Source organism: Stigmatopora nigra, chromosome 6, assembly GCF_051989575.1.
Source record: "Stigmatopora nigra isolate UIUO_SnigA chromosome 6, RoL_Snig_1.1, whole genome shotgun sequence".
Taxonomy (NCBI): Eukaryota; Metazoa; Chordata; class Actinopteri; order Syngnathiformes; family Syngnathidae; genus Stigmatopora; species Stigmatopora nigra.
Window position 1 is genome coordinate 8,180,740 of NC_135513.1, and position 21,785 is coordinate 8,202,524.

Consider the following 21,785-nt stretch of genomic DNA (forward strand, 5'->3'; position numbering starts at 1 on the left):
AAAACCATGGCTTTTGTTTTTGTCTTAGTCACAAAATTTTACCAGTAACAGTAATTAAAGGGGTGGAGCTTTTGCAAAAGGCTAATTTAGTCCAAAATTTCATGCTCCTTACTCTGATGAATTAACTCATTCGTATATTTTTTCCTCAAACGCAGAATTTGTTAAACTACTGTATTTTGTCTAGTGCTTCAACCGCATGTGTAGTATATATTTTGCCTTATATATTTAGAGTTTTATTCTACATTTAATCACTGCTGCAAAATGAGGTGTCACTGCCTTCATTAACAATGTAATATGATACGAGACTAGAATCATTTCTGCTAGAATAAAAGAAAAAACTAAAGAGGGGAGGAGGATTTACAAAGAGCGGAAGACAAGCAAAAGTACATAGAGGGAGACGAGGGGGCGTTGTACAGGACAGGGTCAAGTTTCCTCTGTGGAGCCCACTTCCTGCCCTGTTACTGAAATGGAGCTAACCAAAAAAAATCTTTTTGTTGCACACAAACACACGAGGCCTCCACCAGTGTTTTGCCACAGGAGGCGAGAAAAATAAATAAAGCTACATAAACATAAATCCCCAAGCGTGTGTGAAACATTTAAGGAAAGCCTTTCATAGATGCAGGACATTGTATTCTTATGTTATTTGCGTGCACAATTTTTACGGGGAATTAAACGAAACCAACACAAAACTGCGAATTGCGGTAAGGATTTTCACACAATGAAACTAAGAAAACAACATTTAAGATATAAGATCAGTTAAGCGGAATCAAATTGTGTAGTTTGGGCTTTTTCATATGAAATGCAAACACTGCAAAAAAAAAGGGATAAAATGAAAACAGCAAAAACAATTTCAGCTGTTCGTTTGATGTTTTGTGACCTTTGAGTTTTTCATAAATAACCAGAATATTGTGGTTTTCACAAAAAAAATTGAAATATCGCCAAAAACTGTGAGAAACTGCGAAAACGATCTAATTAATTACTAAAGTGTTTTGCCTTTTTTTTATATGAAAACTAGTTTTCGTTATGATTTTCCATTTTTGCTCGAAAATATTCTAACTTTCTATGAAAAAAACATTTAAAATTAATATTGTACTTACTCACTTGGCTGACTTCGGTAAAGCCAGGCGCGGGCTCAATTCCCACTGCAGGCGGTATGATTGTAGGTGCAAATGGTCGTCTCACTCTGTGTGCCCTACGACTGACGGGCGACCAGTCTTGGGTGTAGTCTGCCTTTCGCCCAAAGTTCCCGCAACCCTTATGAGGATGTGCGGCACAAAAGATGAATGAATGAATCAAGGAATAATCACATGTATTCTCATTGCTTTATAAATAGTGTGTATCTGTGTGTAGGTCATTTGTCTATCCTTTAGTTTGTAGTTAGGAAGTCCTTTGGAATTTGGAAGGGTGGCTTTGTTCTTGTCTGTTGAGATAGGCAAGGGATGATTCCACCTTTTGTTCTCAACTCATCTCCTTTTTTGGTAACGCTTGCTTCAGGATATGTCTTGAGTGACACCCACTTGTTTATTTGCATGAAGTCTTAAAAGTGGATTTCCTTGGAAGCGGGGCCCTCCCTCCAACCCAGAAACTGGGAGAGGGGGGCCTAGAGTAGTCTGTGTAGACTAAATGTTCTGTCTCTGTTGTTTTATTGTGTTATTTTTCTGTTTTGTATCACTACGTTTTATTATCTTGGAATCAAGTTTATACCTTCCTCTGTCCACTTGAGAGAATTAAAGAATTTGCAATTAGAAGAGGGGCAGCCTGGCTGTTTATAGCAGCACAAAAAAAGGCATCTTCTACAGACTCCTAGCGATACTTTCACCTAGGGCACTTAGTCACCCAGGGTGGCCTCTACTTTCTTATTACTTTGCTTCACCTAGTGAGTAATTGATCCCCATGCTGCTACTTGACTGGAGTCAATGGCAAAATCGTTGATTATTCTGCACACACAAGAGAAAGTATAACGCACAACAAATCTTTTCAACATGGTTCATTAGCTGATGATTTGATCATGAAATCACTCTGGTTAAGTCCCTGATTCCACAAAAAGTGAGACATTGTCCTCTGTTGGCCAACATACACTAATGCAACTTAAAATATATAACACTTAAAAAAAGCTGTTCTAAAAATGTTAAAAGGTTTCAGCTTTGATGTTTTCAAACATGATCCTTATGGAAATACATCCATCTTATATTTAAAAAACGTAACATTCAGTGGATCAGTATTTTTCCCATTGGAATGTAAAAGCTCGGGTGTATGGTAAAAAATAATCACAGAGGCCTCACATTAATGATAAGTAGTCTCCAAGGTGAACACAAAAAAATGTAATATGTGAAAAGCAAAACAAACAAAAAGCAATTGTCTGTTTATAGCTTATTGCATGATTTTATTACCAATTTTTCCATTAGGAGAATTTAAACAATCTTGGCAAATTGGTCACTTTCAGAGAATAACTCAACACAGCTGCATTATGTTCACAATTAAAACCAAAGGTCACTTTTTTTTTTTAAATATAATAAAATGCTCCGGGCACCAAAGGAGCATAGTTATGTTTCTTTCTGATATATTATTTCAAGACAAAAAAAAAGTGATTTGCTATTTAAGACAAAAAAATAGTTGTGACTTAAAGTTAAATGTGATATTTATCATATTAAAAAGTCATCATTTTCACATTTCAATGTGGCATATAAAAAATAAAAAATACCACCATGTATTTTGGTACAGCAACTATGTTGCCACCTATAACCTGAGCCAGAAGGAATTATACTTTTGGCTAATGCAAACTTATTATGTTATTATACAGAAAAAAAACATTATTGTGAGTTGAAAGGGAATTAAATCGTGAATGTGAATATGTTTCATATTAAAAAGGTTAGGTTTTGAACATAGTGGTTGGAGACCCAATTGACATCACAATGCATTTTGTCACTTAGTGTTGCTAACTTCAGAACTGCCTAAGTTATTGTTTTCACCACTAAAACTGTTATAATTTGATTATTGCAATAAATACACATTAAAACTGCTAAAAAGTCACAAAGACAAATATCCTTTTTCATATTGTAACTGAAAATATAATTGGAGTGGTTGTTCAGCATTTAAAATGTCCTCTTAGGCATGTAAAACTAATAAATATAGTATAAAAAAAAAAGAAGAAAGGTGCCTAATGTTGTATCTAAATGGAGTAACGGCTTTATAAAAGCAATAACAAGAGGAAAAATTGGAGTGACTGCTATTTGCAACCGGGAGGCATGTAGTAGGATTGAAACAGTTTCTCGTTTGCACATACTTCCAAAGCAGCGTGTGTGTGCATCAGTAACATTGGGAACCGAGAGGTGAAGTATCCCACGAAGCCCTGAGGCAACTCTCCGAGGCTTTCCCGCAAATCGGGCGGCAGCTCGTGGTAATGATGCTTCTGTAGAAAGAAAAAACAAGCCGAGAAGACTTAAAGTCAGAGTGAAAAGAGTTGTGAGGTCGCGCAAGAAAGAACTGAGGAGTCATACCTTGTTCCTCAAAGCCCTCAGCAGGTCTCGCACTGAATTACCTTTGTACCGTCTGAAACGTCTCAGGTCTAAGAAGGGAAATAGAAATAAGAAGCATGTAAGGGACCTTTAAAGCAGCGGTTGTGAAATACTTTATAAGTTTTCCCACAAGGAATACTTTCCTCTACACTATCAAGGCCACATTGACTTATTGGCTAGTATTTACAGTGGTAACCATTCAATCCAATCTGTCTTTTAATTTTTAGACTCAAGTTTTGTGGTAATTAAGAATTTCGGAGGTCCTATTTTTGAATTTAGAGCCTATACTTTAATTGGTGGACAAATGTAAACGTTAAACGGTATTTCCATCCAGGATTTAATACTTTATAAACACGTACATTGACACTAGTATCAACTTATAACCATGTAAACCAGAAATGTTAACAATTACAAGTTCATCTAACAAAGCCAATATTGTACAATAACAATAAGAACAATTAAATGCTCATTGAGGTGGCAGAAATGTTGTAAATTGTGACTCTCATGAGTTTAAGTGGTACAGATATGAATGGATAGTTGGACAGTATAAAATCATTTCAAAGACATTTTGCCATTCACACACAATAATAAATAAAGGTCAATTGTTTGGTGACTGTAGATTTGATTATTTTCCCCTCAAAGTATCATTCAAACCGTAACATTTTTCAAAAGGCACAATGTTAGAGCCTCAATTGTAGATGTATTTGCATCCTACCCTTCTGAAGGGGCACTGAGATGTGCAGCCTCCAATTAATCCGGATCACTCCTCGGCGGTTGCTTTCAAGATTAACCATAATCTCACTATCCAGTGGTTCATTCTCAATTCGGTCACTGATATCCTGTGTGAAGAAACATGCATAGACACTTCTATAGGTAAAAAGACAATTGATTTTAAAAGATTACCCCTGAGTACCAGAAAACAAAGTCACTTTTTTGTTGTTTTTGTGCAACAAAATAAAATTAAATCCTGTCTATATAACACATTTAATGAGATCTATCATGTTTATTCTGAATTGCTTTCAAATGCTAATTTAAAATGTATTATTTTGTTCATTAACTAAGACAGTGTCCATGAATGAATGTTATGGATACTGATTATTTATGATCTATAGAATATCTATATTCTAATTCCATTTTTTAACAGGGCTTTTCACATTTGGGTCAGAATTGTTTTGAGTAACCATAAATTGTAGTTAAGTAATTGTACTACTAAAACAGCAATTGCAGAAATAACTCAATAGCTGATATTAAAACCTTTTTATCCACCAGACAGTTGTGCAGACAAAAAAACCTTTCCATTAAATATTATAGTATCTTAACTAGCTAACTTAAAAACGATGAAAAAAATGAAATGATTTAGTTATTTGTTGACTCAATGTTTAGGCACAGCTGATGGAGACATTTTTATAAACATGTTTTTCCATGAAAGTCAGTTTCCGAATGTTCAGACATGACTCAAAAAGGCTAGACTGTTGAACAGGAATGAGTGAGTAAAGAGTGAGTAAATGACACAACTAACTTGGAAGAAGAGCAGCTGCTTTTGGGGGCTCCAGAAGAAGGGATGTTTGAGGACGCGAGCACAGGAAGGGCGGCATGCTGCTTCGGCAGAGATCATCTGCGCGATCAGGTTTTCAGCCACAATGTCTTCTAATGAGGTAAAACATGTCAATAGGTTAATAACTAGAATTGCATCACTTTGGGGCATTCAATAACTGAGCAGAATGTGACTATATTTGGAATAAAACAATACTAAATTGAATAAATAAACCAGGAACAGCAATAAAAAGCTTTATGGCCTATTAAGTCATAGTACAGTGGCAAAATATACTGGACAATCATTCCTCACCGTTTAAATTTTGCATGAAATATGAGAGATGATATTCGCCTGACAAGATTTTCACTTGACGCATCAGATTATCTCCAAATGGGTGTTTACCCCTGCTAAGTACGTAGTAGAAGACACAACCTGCTGAGAAGATATCCACAGCAGTAGTCTAAAAGACAAGCAAGAGCAGTCAGCGAAATGGTAATTAGGAAATACACTTATAGGATTTGTCAAAAGCATGGAAGACTCACCAGTTTTTTGCCCGAAATAGACAGCACCAGCTCAGGAGCTATCCAGCCTTCGGTGCCAAGTGCACCCGAGCGAAAGGACAAACTGTTCCGACCATCTTGGATTTTTTTGCACAGCCCAAAGTCAGAAATCAGGGCTCGGACTTTGCCCAGCGTGCCGGGAAAGGAGAGTAGGATATTTCGAGGCTTCAGGTCCCTATGAACTGGATGATGACAACAGTATTTTTGTGCCATTCATTGTTTGAAAATTGAACTCAAAGAGGACAATCATGGCTTTCGATTTGTACACATGATGGTATGATTCAGACAACTATACCTAGGACTGGTCACCATTTAAGTGCCTGATAGAAATAGAAATAGAAAAAAACACTCACACCATCACAAATTGAGAAAAGATGATGTCAACAAATTACTAGCAATGTGCACCATCAGTGTAGCCATGTTTGTAAACAGGTGTCATAAATCTAGGTCTGAATCAATCATCATTTTGATGTACGTAGTTATAAAGTGTGTGAGTCACAAACCTATATTGAGTGAGTGAAGGTGTAAAAGGCCACACATGGTCTGCTCCAATAAAATAATTGGATTCAGGTCAGGAAAATTAGAAGGATCCTCCACATACTGAAAGAAAACAGTAAGCAATTCAAAAGAGATGTCAGTAGCATTATAACAATTATTTGAAGATGGTGAAATTATTCAAGTAATGGTAATATTTATTTTAAAATTCTTTTAAGGCAAAAACACTAACCTGCTGGACTGTAGCGGCACACAGCTCAATGGCAATGTAGGTAAAGAGGCTGTCCCTTTCTGTGCAGAAGTATCTGATGACGTTGGGATGAGTGTCAGACTGTCGTAGCAGCTCCACTTCGCGCTCTGCCAACTCGTAACATGTGGGGAGGATTCGTTTAACCGCAGCAGGGCGTCCGTCAAAGTTGCCCCTGCATCAGTTACAATGTGGGCTTCATTGAGTGGGTGTACAAAGTAAGTCTTAAGCATACCTGAAGACAAATGTTCCTGAGTTGCCATGTCCAAGGGGTTCGGATGTGTTAAAGGATATTTTACCGACGTGTACCTCACCATTTTTTACTGCTGAGAGAAGAGAGTATAAGTATGATTTTTGGAAGAGAAAACAAATGGGTTGTTTGTTACCTGTGGCAGTTTGACAATTTGAGGCGCTACTTTCATTCACACTTGAATCGCTACTCCTATCAAGGGAAGAAGTAGTTTCTGATAGTGAATGCTGAGAGTCTGGAAAGAAGAGAATCATCAGTGTTAAGGTTTTATCACTGCAAAGATTAAATTCAGTTCAGCACGAGAGAAACCGTTTAAAACCAATTTAGGTGTTGGTTAGATCACGAGGTGACGAAACATTTTTGGGGCCTGTTACCGTAATTTAAAAAAAAATAACGTGATAATATTGCTCTTGCTTACCATTTGATGGGTTTGTGCTACTGGAAATTGACAAATCGGAAGAATCTGGACTGTCGGCTAGTGTATTGCTGTGTGTCTGCTGGACACAAGATTCAAAAATTTCCTGCAACTTGTGCCACTGAGCCTCTAGCTTTGTGGGTACTCGCTGTTAAGAAATACAAAATGTCAACAAGATTTAAAACAAATGAAAAGGTGAAGCTGAAAAACTAATTTTATTAAAGCCAACAAACACAAAGGCAATGAAAATGATGTTGTCCCAATTTTCCCCCATATATACATATACGTGTATACGTGTATACGTATATAAATGAGGGATCAATTAAGTTGAAATGAAAGTGCATGTATGTGTAGTGTGAGATTTTATGCTCTCAAAAGTTGTTTTTTTTTTCTTCAACCTCCTGTGTCCCGCCACTGATCAAACAAGTACGATTTTAAAAATATCGGTGTATAGCAGATATATTATTTTACTCACAATGCATGCAAGGGCAAATGCAAGCCATCCTCCAAGTAATATGGTCAGCACAGTCACAGCTAGGTAGTCCTGTGCCATATTCAAATAACACGTAATTGCAGAATTCTGGGGCACTCTCGATCTCTTATTGCCAACTACTCCAACATCTTTGCCATTGCGTCGGCCTACTGACCAGAACTGGATGGAAAAGAACAACGTCATGACATGAGAGGGATGAGAGAATAGTTAATGACCCAAAGGGGGTTGCTACATAATAACACAAGATCATTAAAGTAGTCAATATGTTGACAATTTATAAAGCTGAATGATCATCTTGATCCTCTTAATAAGGGTTTGGAACGTAGTAATACTAGCAAGCTGTAACTGTTTCTTTTGATGAGCTTCTGAAGAAAACAGTCATCCAAAAAAGAGAAGAAAGAATTGTGGTAAAAATCACGATTTCATAAAAATACAAATAAAACTGTGATATGATCTTTTTGTCATATCACAAAGTCTTAAGTATTCCAGAAAAGAACTTACATGGTTCTGGTTGTAGCTAGATATGGATGACGAGGGAGAAGCAGAAGTTTGCGGAGGAATAACGGCATCACCGTAACGTGGCAAATTGACTCGAAATTCTCTCAGCATAGTGGTGTGCGCTACTGGAGGGAGCTCGTGGTGTCCTGTAATACATTACATTAGATATTTAGAAGGATATTTACTCAAGTTGTAAAAATAAGAAAATTGAATGGTACAAATAATTAGTAGTTTCTCTAAATTGCTTGAGTTAATTTGAGTTTAAGCAAAATTTCATTATCTACGGTTGGATTTATCACAGAAAAAAATCCCCATATGTAAAGAGCAAGCCTTGAACTTATTTTAAATGCCATGGAGTTCGATTCAGTGGCAGTGTCTTTAAAAACTACAATATTGTGTAAAGGACAATGCAACACAAACTCAGAAGAACTCATTTTAAAACATTTTCTTCAGACTTTCACTGGAATTGTGAAGTTTTACTTCTGTGTAATTCCCTAACCAGTAAAAGGAGATGACATTTGACAATGAAGGTGCCTGGACCTATTCAGCTTGTGGCGATAGTGTACCTATTAATAACCAGTGGTTTTTCCAGCTGTTAGTGCTCCCAGGCGGATAGCGTACATCGGTGGATGGCATGATCTCACACTCTCCTTGCCCACTGACAGTTACACCAGCCGTCTCTGGACCCTCAATGCGAGCCAACGTCAGTCCCCGAGGCTGGTAAGGAGACACATGGTTTGCTATCGGGTGAGCTCGTCACATCGTGTGCAACACATGGGATATAATATATAATTGTTGTTGCATAAGTTTAGCAGCAACACATTGAAATATTGACTCACAGAAAATACATTTGGAATTAGACTCACCACTAAAGAGAAGCCTTGGTGGACAAGGGAATGGGAAGCATAGAGATGGGAGTCCAGTTTTCCAACGTAAAGAGTGGGCCTGAAACACAGTAGAAGACAGAACTTTAAGCCAGGTACTATAATTTTATTCAAAATGATTACTCTAAGTTACAATTGTCACTGTGTAAATAATTGCTACTAATATTAAATGTTTTTAAAAAGGAAGAATTTTCTCTAAATTTGAATTACTTGAGTAATTGTTGTTTTTTTTTGTATTCTTCAGCCTCCTTCTCAACCCTTGACTGATTCCCATAGACACTGGAAGGAGGCTTATGGTAAATAGTGATTTCCTGAAACATAAATTTGGACTTCCAATTCTGTTCCTATAAGACAGGGGTAGGGAACCTATGGCTCTGGAGCCAAATGTGGCTCTTTCGATAGGTGCATACGGCTCTCCGCTAAACTGTGAGCTAAAATATGGGTTGCATACTTCTATTTATTATCATTGATGAGCAACAGATGACAAGGTTGTCAAAAGATCTCAGAGAACATTTGTACTTTAAAAGTGGTGACATTACTACAAATAGCACACATTTTAGTGTATTTTTCCTTTAAATTTTGAATATGGCTTTCCAGGAATAACATTTGAAAATATTAATTGATTATGGCTGTCACTGTCAAAAAAGGTTCCCGACCCATGCTATAAGACCTCAATGATTTCAGGCCTCAGTATCTCACTAACTTCTTCCCAATTAACAAACCCTACCAGTCTCATAATAGGGAAAAGCATTTGCGGCACTTCTGTTGTTGACTTGTTGTTTTTGTCATCTATGTGACTAGTTTTAAAATAATTACTCTTTTTGCAGTTATTTTTTTGTCATTTGAGGTTTGCTTTGATTTTCTTAAAGAAACACATTTGTTAAGCTTCAAACTATTTTTGTAGCATGTCCATTGAGGGCAAACGGTGCTTCTATTTGACAGTGAATTTAAACCATTATCTGGGTACTAGGTGTTAAATATACAAGCATGTCAAGTCTGATATTGTGAACCATGTACAGTTATTTGTGTGTGTGTGTGTGGAGTGTGTGTGTGCATCTGACTCTCACACAAGTTGTGTTTGTGCACTGGCTTGCTCCTTCACAAATTGGTAGCTCCATTTCAGAGTGGAGTGGACATCCGTCTGTTTGCCAGTGAAGGGGGAGGAATAGGTGAGGTAGCGCAACGTCTCAAGGGCAAGAGACAGGTGTGGGGCGTGTCTCAGTGATTCACCCGAGTAAAGATAGACCCCTACCACAGCTGAGCCATAGTTCTGACTCCACAAAACGTCACCTGGATGACAAAATATTGGAATGTCACTCAATCAGAAGAAGCAATCAAGAGCTGTTTTGTCACGATGACTCCTCACCTGACTCTCTGTCAACAGTAACAACTAGGCCATCACCGCTGGATACAAGATGAGCCATTCCTGGTGTGCAAGACAAAAATACCTTAATTTAGTGTGCACTATTTTCATGAATCCTATGTGGGGTTGCACTATTATTACATTACAAACAAGGACCAGTTTTGGCCCCCCAAAAAATTCCTACAGTAAATTGAGTGTATAAAACAATTAGATAGTACAAGGAGCCACAACAAATGAAAATATGGCAAGATAGACTAACTAAAAACAATATAAGTAGGACAAGTTAGGCATCCTTCTCGTTTCCGGACATCGTTTTTGTTTGAGAAAAATCGGTGGTATAAATGATTACGTTATTTAAAGGAGGATTTGCATATAAACAATATTGCCATCACAATCACCTGGAAAATGTTGGGGTTTTCTGAGATTTGACTTCTCCATTCTTGCACAGGAAAAACCTTTATTTCCAATTTTGAAACAAGGTTCATTTAAATGGGACGAATTTCATTCAAAATGATACATCTACCTTTAATGATTAATATGCTAACACTATTTTGTGTTGTAAAAAGAAATAAACATATCTAGAAAGTTAAGCTTTTTTTGTCTTCAACTATTTAATTCCTATTTGTACCAAGTCAGAATTAAGGTACCATGACAACAATAGTGCATCTAAGTCTTCTTCTATTACTGAAACAATGGTTTACCTTTATTTAATCTAACTCTAGCAAATAAAACAGAAGCAATTCTTACTATAGTCGAGTTTCTCATCATAGGGTGGAGCAGAGTAATCATTGTAAGTTGCATTCCATCGCACCTCCTGTTTCTTGGTATCAAACATTGTTACCCTGTACTCTACAGAATAGAAACATAAAGAAGATGATTAAGTTTGAACAATAGTCAGTAATTAAATACGTGTTTTACCAGTGCGTCCAATGTACATCAGTGGAGGAGTGTTGTTACACATTGAATCCGATGAAGATGTTGTTATACTGGTTTGCTTGGCGCCTGTTTCAGGATCAACGACAAACCAAACATCCTGCTTTTTGCCTAAAACACACACACACAAAAAAAATATCACTTATGGATGTATAGTAAGGGGGCAACGTGCATGTTTTCTCAGGACAGTAATGAAGGTTTGTACAATATTTTGTGTGAGAACTGATTACTTAATGGAAGACTAATTGTTACCTCTAAATTTCCAGTTTGCCAGCAGAGGGCATAAATGCTCTTCAAGTGTGCTTCATCATGTCTGTGTGTTGAGGAATGTTTAATGTGGTGGTCATAGTTGTTTTAAATTTTGATTATTATTATAATTTTGATTTTTGAATTCTGATTAGTACATAAACCACAACTACATACTTTATAAATTGACATCCTGGCCTTATGTCAAACTCAGAGGACATGCTCCAGTGATTATTTTGACACCTTTGATTTGATGGATGATTGATAAAATGTTGTCAGTATCAGTGTGCACCTCACCTGTATAGAGGATACCATCAGAACTCCTACAGGGGGCTGATTGAACCAATTCCGGAATTGTGAATGGAAGTTTCTGAGACACATAGCCAGAAGAACATTATAAATTGAACAAACACAATCTTACATTTCATCCCCCACCATCAAGCCTTCATTGTGTTTTCCACCAAGGATGTATAAGCTGCCATCATTGGGGTCTGGGAGAAAACCTTGCCTGGGGAAAGAAAAGAAAAAAACACTATGCTAAAATGCAAATGTGGATTATGTGTATATTTGTGTTACTCACTCAGTGATGTTTAAGGGCACTTGAATGACAGGGTCTTGAAATTAAAAAGAAAAAATGGTTGTAAATATTCCACAAAAGTAACTCTTTCTGGTACACAAAGAAAAGCGTGATGCATATTAATATTTATCGGTTGAGATTAGACCTAAAAGCACACTCTTATGTACAAATGAATGCACAACAACAGTAGTTACAATTTGCTTAAATGAGAGTCCACATTATTTGACTTTTTTTTTTTAATTCAATGATATTGTAAAACACAATTTGTGGTTGTAATGTGGCTAAATAATGATACATTTTATTCATAGAGGTCGATCCTTAATACAAACCTTCTCTTAGAGTCCATTTGATTTCTCCTGTTTGTTTGGAGACAGCATGCAAACTGCCATCCAGCGTTGAGATGAACACAAGTGACTCTGGGAGGGTGACTGTTTTCACCCCCACCACCTGATGGCCATGAAGGAATAATGTGAGTGGATGCGGAACGGAGAAGGGTGTCAGTTATTCGGGGGGTTCGATTCTATAAAATATAGTGAGTTCCTCCTGGAGAAGGATATCCTGAAATAAATGCCTACTTGAGAGTGTGTTCACCACTCCCATATTTACTGACACTGGGCGACAATGATAGTACAAACAGGAGAAGCGGGACCAGATCCTGCTTTAGATACCAAAAATTAGATCAATTAAAACTTAAGTAAATTATTATTATTATTATTTATAATTGCACTGCCCCCACATTATTACTGTTAAAATTATTTTGTTCATTTAAGGGTAGAAAGTTCATTTGAAATATGATAGCATGGTCATAAAACATTGTTCCCTTCAACTAATATTCTGAGGCAGAAAAAAAGGAAAAGGTATCAAATTTTTTTCTCTCCATAAGGTCAGTTTTATTTCTCAAGTGTTTATTGATTTAATATAATTACACACCCACGACTAGTGTTAAATAAAAACTGCAATTGTTTTTTTTTGTATTTCATAATGTCATTTTTTTATTTATTCATGAACAAACACTTATATTAAGTACAGTATTATTGTTTTTTTTTTTAGTAAAGAGTGTTAAAGTTAAAAACTTGTTTATAGGAGGAAAAAGAGGCCAGATCTGGATTCCTGCACCAAAAAAATATATAAATTTTAAAAGGTAGTGTCCAACCTTTACTCATTAATTGTACGTACGTCCCTTTTATCCCGATAAGATTGCTAAAATAATAATAAAATTAAAAATGTGTTGCTTTGATTCATACTAAGGACGCTTTATATAAACCTACACAAGCCTATTCAACGATCGCTCACTATTAACAGTAGACACAACAGACAAATAATCAAAGAAAGAAGAGAGAAAGAAAGTCAAAGAATGCCAATATAAATATTAAAAGGTTCACCTGCCATATTTGCCACCAAAGAAGCGAAAGGCACATCAGCGCGCACCGAAACGCCCTCATGCCACCCACAAACTGAAGTCAACACCAAAGGTTGAATTCCCCCCTTGAAACCTCAGGGCGAATCTCCACAAGTCCGCAGGTTTGCTCAAAGGGTCCGTGTAACATCACAAGAGGTGGACATTTGTGTTTTCGTTGTCATTTTTCACTGATTTGGGAACACAGCACAAGAGTCAAGTAGGATTTCCGTGTTGGGATGCGATGGTGACGCCACAAATCCACGTGGTTCATAGTATTTCGCTTTGTTGAACGCCAATGGGAGAAACGATATGGTACAGATGGGCGGGGTTTACAGAAGCGTCGCGAAAACGTGGAAAGTGACAGCAGGGTATTGAAAGCGTCATAGTGAGTCGTTTTGTGCAATGGAAAGTAGTGGAGGCAGTCTGCTTTAAATTTGTGACCTCTCTGTAACCCACAATCATTGCCTGACAACAAATCGGCTATTGATTTGCAGTTTTTTCAAAATTTGATCTGAGAAAAAAAATATTTAGGACCGAGTTGACTACCAATTATGCATTGATTATATGTATACCTCATCTCATTTTCCAAACCACTTTATCCTCATTAGTATATATAGCATTTAGTATAGCTGATTCATTTTTTTATGTTACAGTTGTATTATTGAGTCCTTGTTTTAACTTAGTATCACACAGACTGTCAAGGTTCCTCTAAAATTAGGCCTTTACAAGGCCTTGGCCCAAATTCCTTGTACCTTTGCAAAGAAGAGGCTCTTTGCCCAAAATCCTTGTAAGGTTGATTAATAGGAGGCTCCAAGGTGGTCCAGCCGGATAAGGGAGTCAAGCAGTGTAAATCTTCGGGTCCAGGCTGATAAGGAGACGGCCAGTACTGACCACCAAGGCCAACAGGATGCGTGGACAAGGGACAAGAGAATCCTGAGCAAAGACAGACCCTTGGACAGTCAACATTGTGTTGTTAATCAGCTAATGAATATGCATTTTTTAATTACTATAACCGGGTAAACTTGCACTTGTGAAATAATGTTCTCAAAAGAATTCAGCCTTTTTTTTTTTACTTTCAAAGTGGTGAAATGAATAATAAATGCTCACATTTTCATGTATTTTTACTTTTAAATTCTGTGTATGGCTCTCAAGGAATAATGTTTGAAAATATGAATTGTTTATAGCTCTCTTCGTCAAAAAGATTCCCGACCCCTGCTGTACACATACATTTCAATACCTGATAATAATTGTACGATAATGAATAATTGTACAATTTAATCTAAGTCTATGGAGTAAACACAATGCAACAAAAGGGAACAATAGTTTTGAAAATGAATGCTATTTTTATTTTCCTGAGCAAAAGGTACATAAGGTGAGCACAGTAGTAAAAATATGGATACTTTTCATAGTAAACTTGATAATAGGCACTTTAATATTTAGGTTCAAAATACCCAATTGGGTACAATCCTTATGAACTTTTAATTTGTATTTTTCTATAATTTAATTCACATATTTAGTGCAATCAATTTTTATTCCATAATATATTTTATCCAAAACATCTGAAGTACTTACTATTCATAACATTTTAATCTTATACCTGTAGTTATTTTCTCCTCATCTTCTGAATGTATGTAAATAAATTGCGGAAAAAGTGGAGGGAAAAAAAAGATGAACAGAAGGAAAGCAGTAGCTTTTTGCTGACCTGAGTAGTTTTTAAAATCTGAGTAGTTGTCTTAGAGCAGAGTAGTAGCAAGATTCTGTGTTTTTAACATTCATTCATTATCCAAGCTGCTTATCCCTTGAACAGACAGGGGTGCTGGAGCTTATCCCAGCCAACAAAATACACCCTGATCAATTATACTCAATTATAATTTAATCTTTTTAAAAAAGTCAAAGTGCTTTAAGGTTGGCATACAAAAAGTAGCTTTGAAGCAAGTTGGCCGCAAAACACCAAAAATACCACAAAATACTCAGAGTGAGATTTCTTTTGGGGGTTTACCTATTGGTGGTGGAGCACGTTTACAGGTTCAGGATAGCCAAAGAGCTCAAAATCTGGTTGGTAAAGCTTGTACAGCTCTGTCATCATTGAGACAGGAATTTGTCCAAACCAGTCTCTTTCCCAGCTTGCTTGAGTTTGATTTTCTGGTCCCGAAGGAAATTGCACTAGATGATCCACTTGAAGGAGCTTCAAAAGTTGCTCTACGTCCGTTTCCAATGTTTCCAGCTGCCCAATGAAGTCGTAATTCACCTGACATGGATGACAGAGGCGGTATACCTACAAAAAAAAGAAGGAAAAAATGATGTATGGGACAATGCAGCAAGATCTAGTGTTATTTCATTAAGCCAATTTATAAAAGTGACAAACGTATGAGTGTGGTATATATTTATATCTATATGTACATGTACCATGTACCGGTATTTATTAAATGTACAACCTCAATTGCCTTTGTGGCGTATTCAAACTTGGCTGTGGCGCTGCAAGTGTGTCATACTTGAAGTTGAACTGTGTAAAATGGCCCTTTATTCTAAGTACTGCAACTGCCAAAATAAAGTGAATTTAACGTCATGTTAAATTTATAGACGCAATAGAAACAGTAAAACGGAAACATATATGAGGTCATTGGTACATTAGTCTCATTTATAAGTAGTTTGCAGTATTCCAATAACAAATATCTAGTGTTTTACTTGGCGCCAGTGTTCATTGAAGATTTTCTTCTTTTCTGTCTCTTCATCCAACAGGTACGAGATGAACTGCTGGAAGGTGGGTTTGAATCCTGCCACAAAGGCTTCGGCCACCGTTTTCGGCACCTCCCCTGATAGATTGCCATAGCGCAGAATGATGCCCGACCCGAAATTGCGGTAGAACTCCTCATTGGGCCTGATGGTCACAACACAAGAACCATTGAGGAAGTCGCACTGACATTCTGGCATAAGGCCTGTCACAATAACCATTTTTAAGGACTTAATATTTTCCCCAACATTATTTAAAAACATTATAGTAATGTTGATTTCTTTTTTTTTTCCTGGAGAACTACTGCGGCATGTTAAATAGTCATCACAAAAACACCTGAAAGTCAGTCATTCATAGATATTAATCATTACATTTTATCATTGCTAAATCATTTATGTGTAGTAGACATGCACCTGCTTATGGCAGGTGTTATACTGTTGTGCTCAGGGAGGTTGTCTTTCTGCCCAGACATACAAAAAAATAGAGGGAACATTGCTGGTAGCCACACCTTTCAAACTTGCTCCTGAAGGCCGAGATGAGTCGGACAAAGGGGTCCCGCACGAACAGGAACTTGGTGTAATTCTGAAGCTTGACCGTCATCATGTGGCGGGATCGAGAACCGTGTTGACGCCATAACCTAGTGAATACAATATTTGAAATACATTATTTGTGTTGCTCTGTACCCATCTGTTTTCTAGATTTACTATTTTCAAATTTGCTTATTTTGTATTAACTTTCTTTCCATTGTTCCTTGAAAAACTCTTTTAGCTGTCATTGTGCTCTAAGCATGCCTTAGATTGAAATATCCGTTAGGTCCCATCAGGCAACTACAGTAGACTTGATGCCCAAACTTTTTCATGCATTTGTATTACTTTAGTCTAACCAAAGTATTTTTCTTGCCCCCCAAAAATGCTTCGCAAACATCTTTCTGTTCCTCATTTCCTGTTCTTGACAGCTTTCCTGATATACTAACGGTGCCCCTTGCTTCTTTTTGGCATGGATAATCCTCCCGTTATTCCAGTCCATCAGATCTGAAAACAAACAACACTGCCGAAATGTGGCAAGTGGGAGTACTACCTATCACACACCTAGGCCTTTGGTAAATTGCCTAAAATTGCCCTGCACCCTTGAACGCGTATTATCATCACTAAGTACCACGTAGTCATGATTTGAAGTTGTTCAGATGTGTTTATGTCAGATGTGTTCGTATGCTAAGGTTAACCTCCTCCTTACACTGTACTGGGCTACTGCAAGAAGCGAAAATAGGAAAAAAATATGTCAAATATGTCATGGAAGGAGCCAGTAAAGAGCCAGGTGACTCAGCTTCCCAAAGTCACGCTTACACAGAAAGCTGCCGCCACCAATTCGTAAAGAAAGCCCCATTTGTGCTCCCTGCTTCTCCTGCTCTCTTCATCCAACTCTGTAAATAACAAATTTTTGGCCCATGGATAGTTATCAAAACAACATACTGGCACTGTAAATGTTATGGCAGAATGTTATATGCATACTGCAAAGAGGAAAATTTTGCATCAAGTCACAGGATGAATGAGGATGTTGAAGAGGAAAAAAGTGAAAGGTCTCAATCCTGCCAGAGTTGCAGGTTTTTAAATTATCTTCGATAAACAGGAAATGACGACACACAAATGTAGGACCCCCTCGAAAATTAGATGGGTAATTCCAAGGGGCTATCCTTAATCAAATTCAAATAAATAATAAAAAAAATGGATTTGAAGAGCCACAATTGTGGTAATAGGTGCTGAATTTAAGTTGCCTTGGGTGTTAGAAATATGAAATTATTTTAAACTATTTTATCCGACCGACCTGGGATCAAACCCACAACCTCAGAACTATGAGGCCTACACGCTAACCACTCAGACGCCGGCCAGACGTCAATTGTCAGTCAAAGCTGTGATTTCCAGGTCTGTCCAAATGTCATGCGATATAAGGAATTTCATTGGTGGAGGAAGTAATGTGTCATACTTGGCAAAAGTGAGATGGAGCGAGGCTTTGTGGACGAGGTTGCCAGGAATTGCCGCCGGGTCAGTGTAAGGCTTTCCTGATATGGGTGAGTGCAAAGACTGAGACAGGACTGCCATCACCCTCTTCCAGTTGGTGCAAGCCACCTGAGAAGAACATAATGGTTTGTCAAGTCATAGTGATATATTGAACTGAACTTGACTTAGCCCAAAAAAATGAGTAAAATCACATACAATCCAGAGCCCCATTATTCACATAAAGCTCTATTATAACTCCACTTAGATGCTTTTTACACAATTGTAACTTGGACTGTGTATTTTTTACTTCAATTATTCATTTAAAAATCTTTTTACTACAATATTGCCCCCATATCATCCTGATATTTTCTACCTTGGGAACATAGCAGTAGATGATCTTGTGCTTGTCATCGACTATCAGGTTCTCTAATTCAATAATTGGAATTTGTTCAAATGCACGGGTACTTCCGGGAAAGTCCTTCTGCGAACAAACATCCATGATCCTTTGCTTCCTCGCCGTCTGCTGCTGATGTCCAGCCATATCCCCGTTCTCGTCCCCTTCCTTAACCTCCACTGCATACCCATTTCCAGGCTGCATGGCACCCTCAATGGTTTTTCTCATCACCCCCATAGATGTTGTTGCAAAGGATGCTGGAAGCATGGACGAGCGGGCCGTGGCGTTCTGAGAACAGCACTCAAGTTTGAGGTCGCGCTGAGGGAAGAGGTTGAACCCACCAACGTCATCCCAGTAGGTGATGATTAGCAGGATCACAAACAGAGAGCCCAGAATAAATGCCACACGCAAGCTTCGCCACGTCCCCATGATGAATATGCGGAAGATCCAACGGTGGCCAATGTTGGTGCAAGAGGATGAGGTTATCTGAGATCCATGGTGCTGGACGTTTATCACAGAAGGAAAAACTTTCTGTTTAGCAACTGTAGCTGAAACAAGCAGGAAATGTGATTTAGATTTTGGCTTCTTTACGAAACAGACAACAAACTGATTCAGTCCACATTTTAACAAACTGATTTAGTCCACATTTTAAGTGAGTTCATCAGATTCCTACTTAAACCACCAATCTATTCACAACATGAATTGAATGAATACACATTAACAAATATGTAATCGATTTTGTAATGTACAGTAATAACTCCAGTCTAGGAAAAGTTGAATTTCCACTTCTTTGTTGAATAATATTTCAATATTTAAATAACAAAAAATATTCATGATGTTTGGTTCTTTTATGACTTTAAGAAAAAGTGATCAAATCTGCTGGGTCAAAAATATACATACAGCAGCGCTAATATTTGGTAGTAGATCTAATTAAGGGTTAAGAATCAGACACTATTTTTTAAAGCGCTAATCATGTAAAAATATCAACATGAATGAGGATTAGTCTGAAACGGTCTTAAAGTAGAACACTCTGGGGTCTCATGTAATCCTTAAATTAATCACGGTCTCAGTTCACAACAATCACATCTGTCCTTGCAATCCCCATTTGGTGTCATGCCATTAAAATGTGTATGGTTGGATTATTTCTGTTATTCCAATGTTTAGCACATCTGGACCCTTAATTTTCCCATCAGGGATTGAATCTGCTTGTGTTCCCTGGTATTCCGGCATTATCCCACTTTCCAAAATGATCCACATTTACTCACGTAAAAATATTATCTTCTCCTATACTACGTGAATGTGAGTGTGAATGGTTTTTTGTCTTTATGTGCCCTGCAAATGTCAGTCCCACAAATTTGTATTAGATTGCACATAAATAATACCCCAACCGTATACATACTGTACACTTAATATTGTATCCTGTGCAGAAGCACAGACAAAATGTTCCAGACTGCAGTGCATGAAAACAAAGCATGGATAAAACAATGCAGTGACGTTGTTAGATAATTGCACAAATCTCTACACTGGTGAGGCCATTTCATTCTTTTTTTTTTTCATTAGGGAGGTTGGGAGTGACCCAGGGGGCTGTGGGAAGCACACTGGCCTCACTGTAAGCCCTCAACTGTCATGGAGATGTGAACAAACGGAGTTGAGGGAGGGAATCACCTACAGTGGAGTTCGACTCCAGATTCGTAGCGATTGACTGCTTCAAGATCTTGATGTCTTGGGGCCCATATAAACAATAAACAGTGTGGCTATGTTCAGTTTCTTGTTAAATGTATTTTTTTTCATTTGTCAGAAAACTGCTGCGAATACATGATTACATTTTTTGTCCATTTTAATTGCTATATTAGATGGATATTTCCACCACTTATTACAACCTTTTTGTGCTTTTTTTAAAGAACCAGCAGTTGCATTTTTGTAACTTTTATACTATTTTTTTAATACTTCAATTTACTCATTATTTAAATACATGTTTAAATTGAATTGCCCATTCAAGAAGCCTCATCTCATCCCATTTTCCGAACCGCTTTATCCTCATCCTAATCGCGGGGGTGCTGGAGCGGGGGACACCTTGAATTGGTGGCCAGCCGATCGCAAGGCACAAGGAGACGGACAACCATGCACACTCACAGCCATACCTAGAGGCAAATGTACAGTGTCCAATCAGTCTATCGTGCATTTTTCATGGAAAGTGGGAGGAAACTGGAGTACCCGAAGGAAACCCACAAAGGCCCGGGGAAAAGATGCAAACTCCAAACAGGTGGACCGACCTGGATTTGAAAGCAGGACCCCACAGCTGTCAGGACGACGTACTCCATTTAAGAAGCCTTCTTTCAGAAAAGTGTGTTTTTGTTCCTATTGCCTGACGTTTCTTTCCCCCACGTTGACATCATCATGCTTTTAGTATTTGAAGAACATTCAATTAAGAGTGAGCACAATAAATTAAATGTAAAGATCAAAGATTTCTATCCCGAGGATAATTCTGGGTTCTGATTCTGATTTCGGAGTTTAATAAACGCGCTACAATGTGGCATTTCATGCGTAAAAGCACTTGGCGCTCGTCTTCCATCACATCCAGAAGCTGCCAAGGTAAAAAAAAATCCTTTCATCCAGCTACGTAAAAAATCAGAATAATGCATGCTTCTGTTCAGTGCATAACCTTCATTAAATCCCCTATAAATGTATACAGACTTTCACCCATCTCAAATGAAAATGGCAATAAAAACAAAATTAATTCGAACTTACACGACAAATATGCCTCCATGGTGTGCGTTTGGTCCGGATGATAGACAGCGATGAGTGGACGGCTTTCCGATCGATGAGGAGAGCGATCCTGCGAGGAAGATAAATAGGTCTGGATGAGTATAGTGCCGCTACATATAGTGAATTCCATCCAGACTGGATCGTACTTGAGGCGTGTGAATCACGAGAGCGCCACGGCCAAGTGCAACACATCTCGCGAGATTTGGACCACATGCGCGCAAAACTACAACCATCAAGGATGGATAGTCATTGAATAGAACGTACACGCGTCTATATATATATAATATACTATAAATATATACAGCTTTTATACGAATCAGTCTATTTAATTTTGCCAATAATTGTGCAATATATCAATATATCATTGAATAGAACGTACACGCGTCTATATATATAATATACTATAAATATATACAGCTTTTATACGAATCAGTCTATTTAATTTTGCCAATAATTGTGCAATATATATAAGTATAATATATATAATATAT

General features: G+C 37.5%; 2 protein-coding genes across 4 annotated transcripts; both read right to left on the reverse strand.

Annotated features, from left to right (window-relative positions):
• Positions 1 to 2,355: 2,355 nt before the first annotated feature.
• Positions 2,356 to 13,664, reverse strand: ern2 (endoplasmic reticulum to nucleus signaling 2). 2 transcript variants are annotated; one of them, XM_077719049.1, is made up of 24 exons: positions 13,393 to 13,664; positions 12,340 to 12,457; positions 12,014 to 12,047; positions 11,869 to 11,941; positions 11,731 to 11,803; positions 11,173 to 11,298; positions 11,002 to 11,103; positions 10,258 to 10,317; positions 9,959 to 10,181; positions 8,874 to 8,952; positions 8,574 to 8,724; positions 8,011 to 8,153; positions 7,492 to 7,668; positions 7,020 to 7,164; positions 6,738 to 6,836; positions 6,587 to 6,677; positions 6,337 to 6,526; positions 6,113 to 6,209; positions 5,592 to 5,791; positions 5,362 to 5,509; positions 5,035 to 5,162; positions 4,231 to 4,354; positions 3,498 to 3,565; positions 2,356 to 3,409 (listed from the first exon to the last, which is right to left on the reverse strand). In XM_077719049.1, the coding sequence occupies exons 1-24, from the start codon at positions 13,450 to 13,452 to the stop codon at positions 3,227 to 3,229; spliced, it is 2,892 nt and encodes a 963-aa protein (XP_077575175.1). In that variant the 5' UTR covers positions 13,453 to 13,664; the 3' UTR covers positions 2,356 to 3,226. The 2 variants fall into 2 exon arrangements, with proteins under 2 accessions (XP_077575175.1, XP_077575176.1); XM_077719050.1 differs by having other exon boundaries at positions 6,587 to 6,674; positions 13,393 to 13,663.
• Positions 13,665 to 14,196: 532 nt separating this feature from the next.
• LOC144198165 (carbohydrate sulfotransferase 12-like) lies at positions 14,197 to 21,458 on the reverse strand. 2 transcript variants are annotated; one of them, XM_077719053.1, is made up of 7 exons: positions 21,277 to 21,458; positions 18,508 to 19,076; positions 18,121 to 18,263; positions 16,649 to 16,777; positions 16,095 to 16,287; positions 15,409 to 15,684; positions 14,197 to 14,342 (listed from the first exon to the last, which is right to left on the reverse strand). In XM_077719053.1, exons 1-6 carry the CDS (start codon positions 21,422 to 21,424, stop codon positions 15,409 to 15,411), a joined length of 1,458 nt encoding a protein of 485 aa, XP_077575179.1. In that variant the 5' UTR covers positions 21,425 to 21,458; the 3' UTR covers positions 14,197 to 14,342. The 2 variants fall into 2 exon arrangements, with proteins under 2 accessions (XP_077575179.1, XP_077575178.1); XM_077719052.1 differs by lacking the exon at positions 14,197 to 14,342 and having other exon boundaries at positions 14,733 to 15,684.
• Between the last annotated feature and the right edge of the window lie 327 nt (positions 21,459 to 21,785).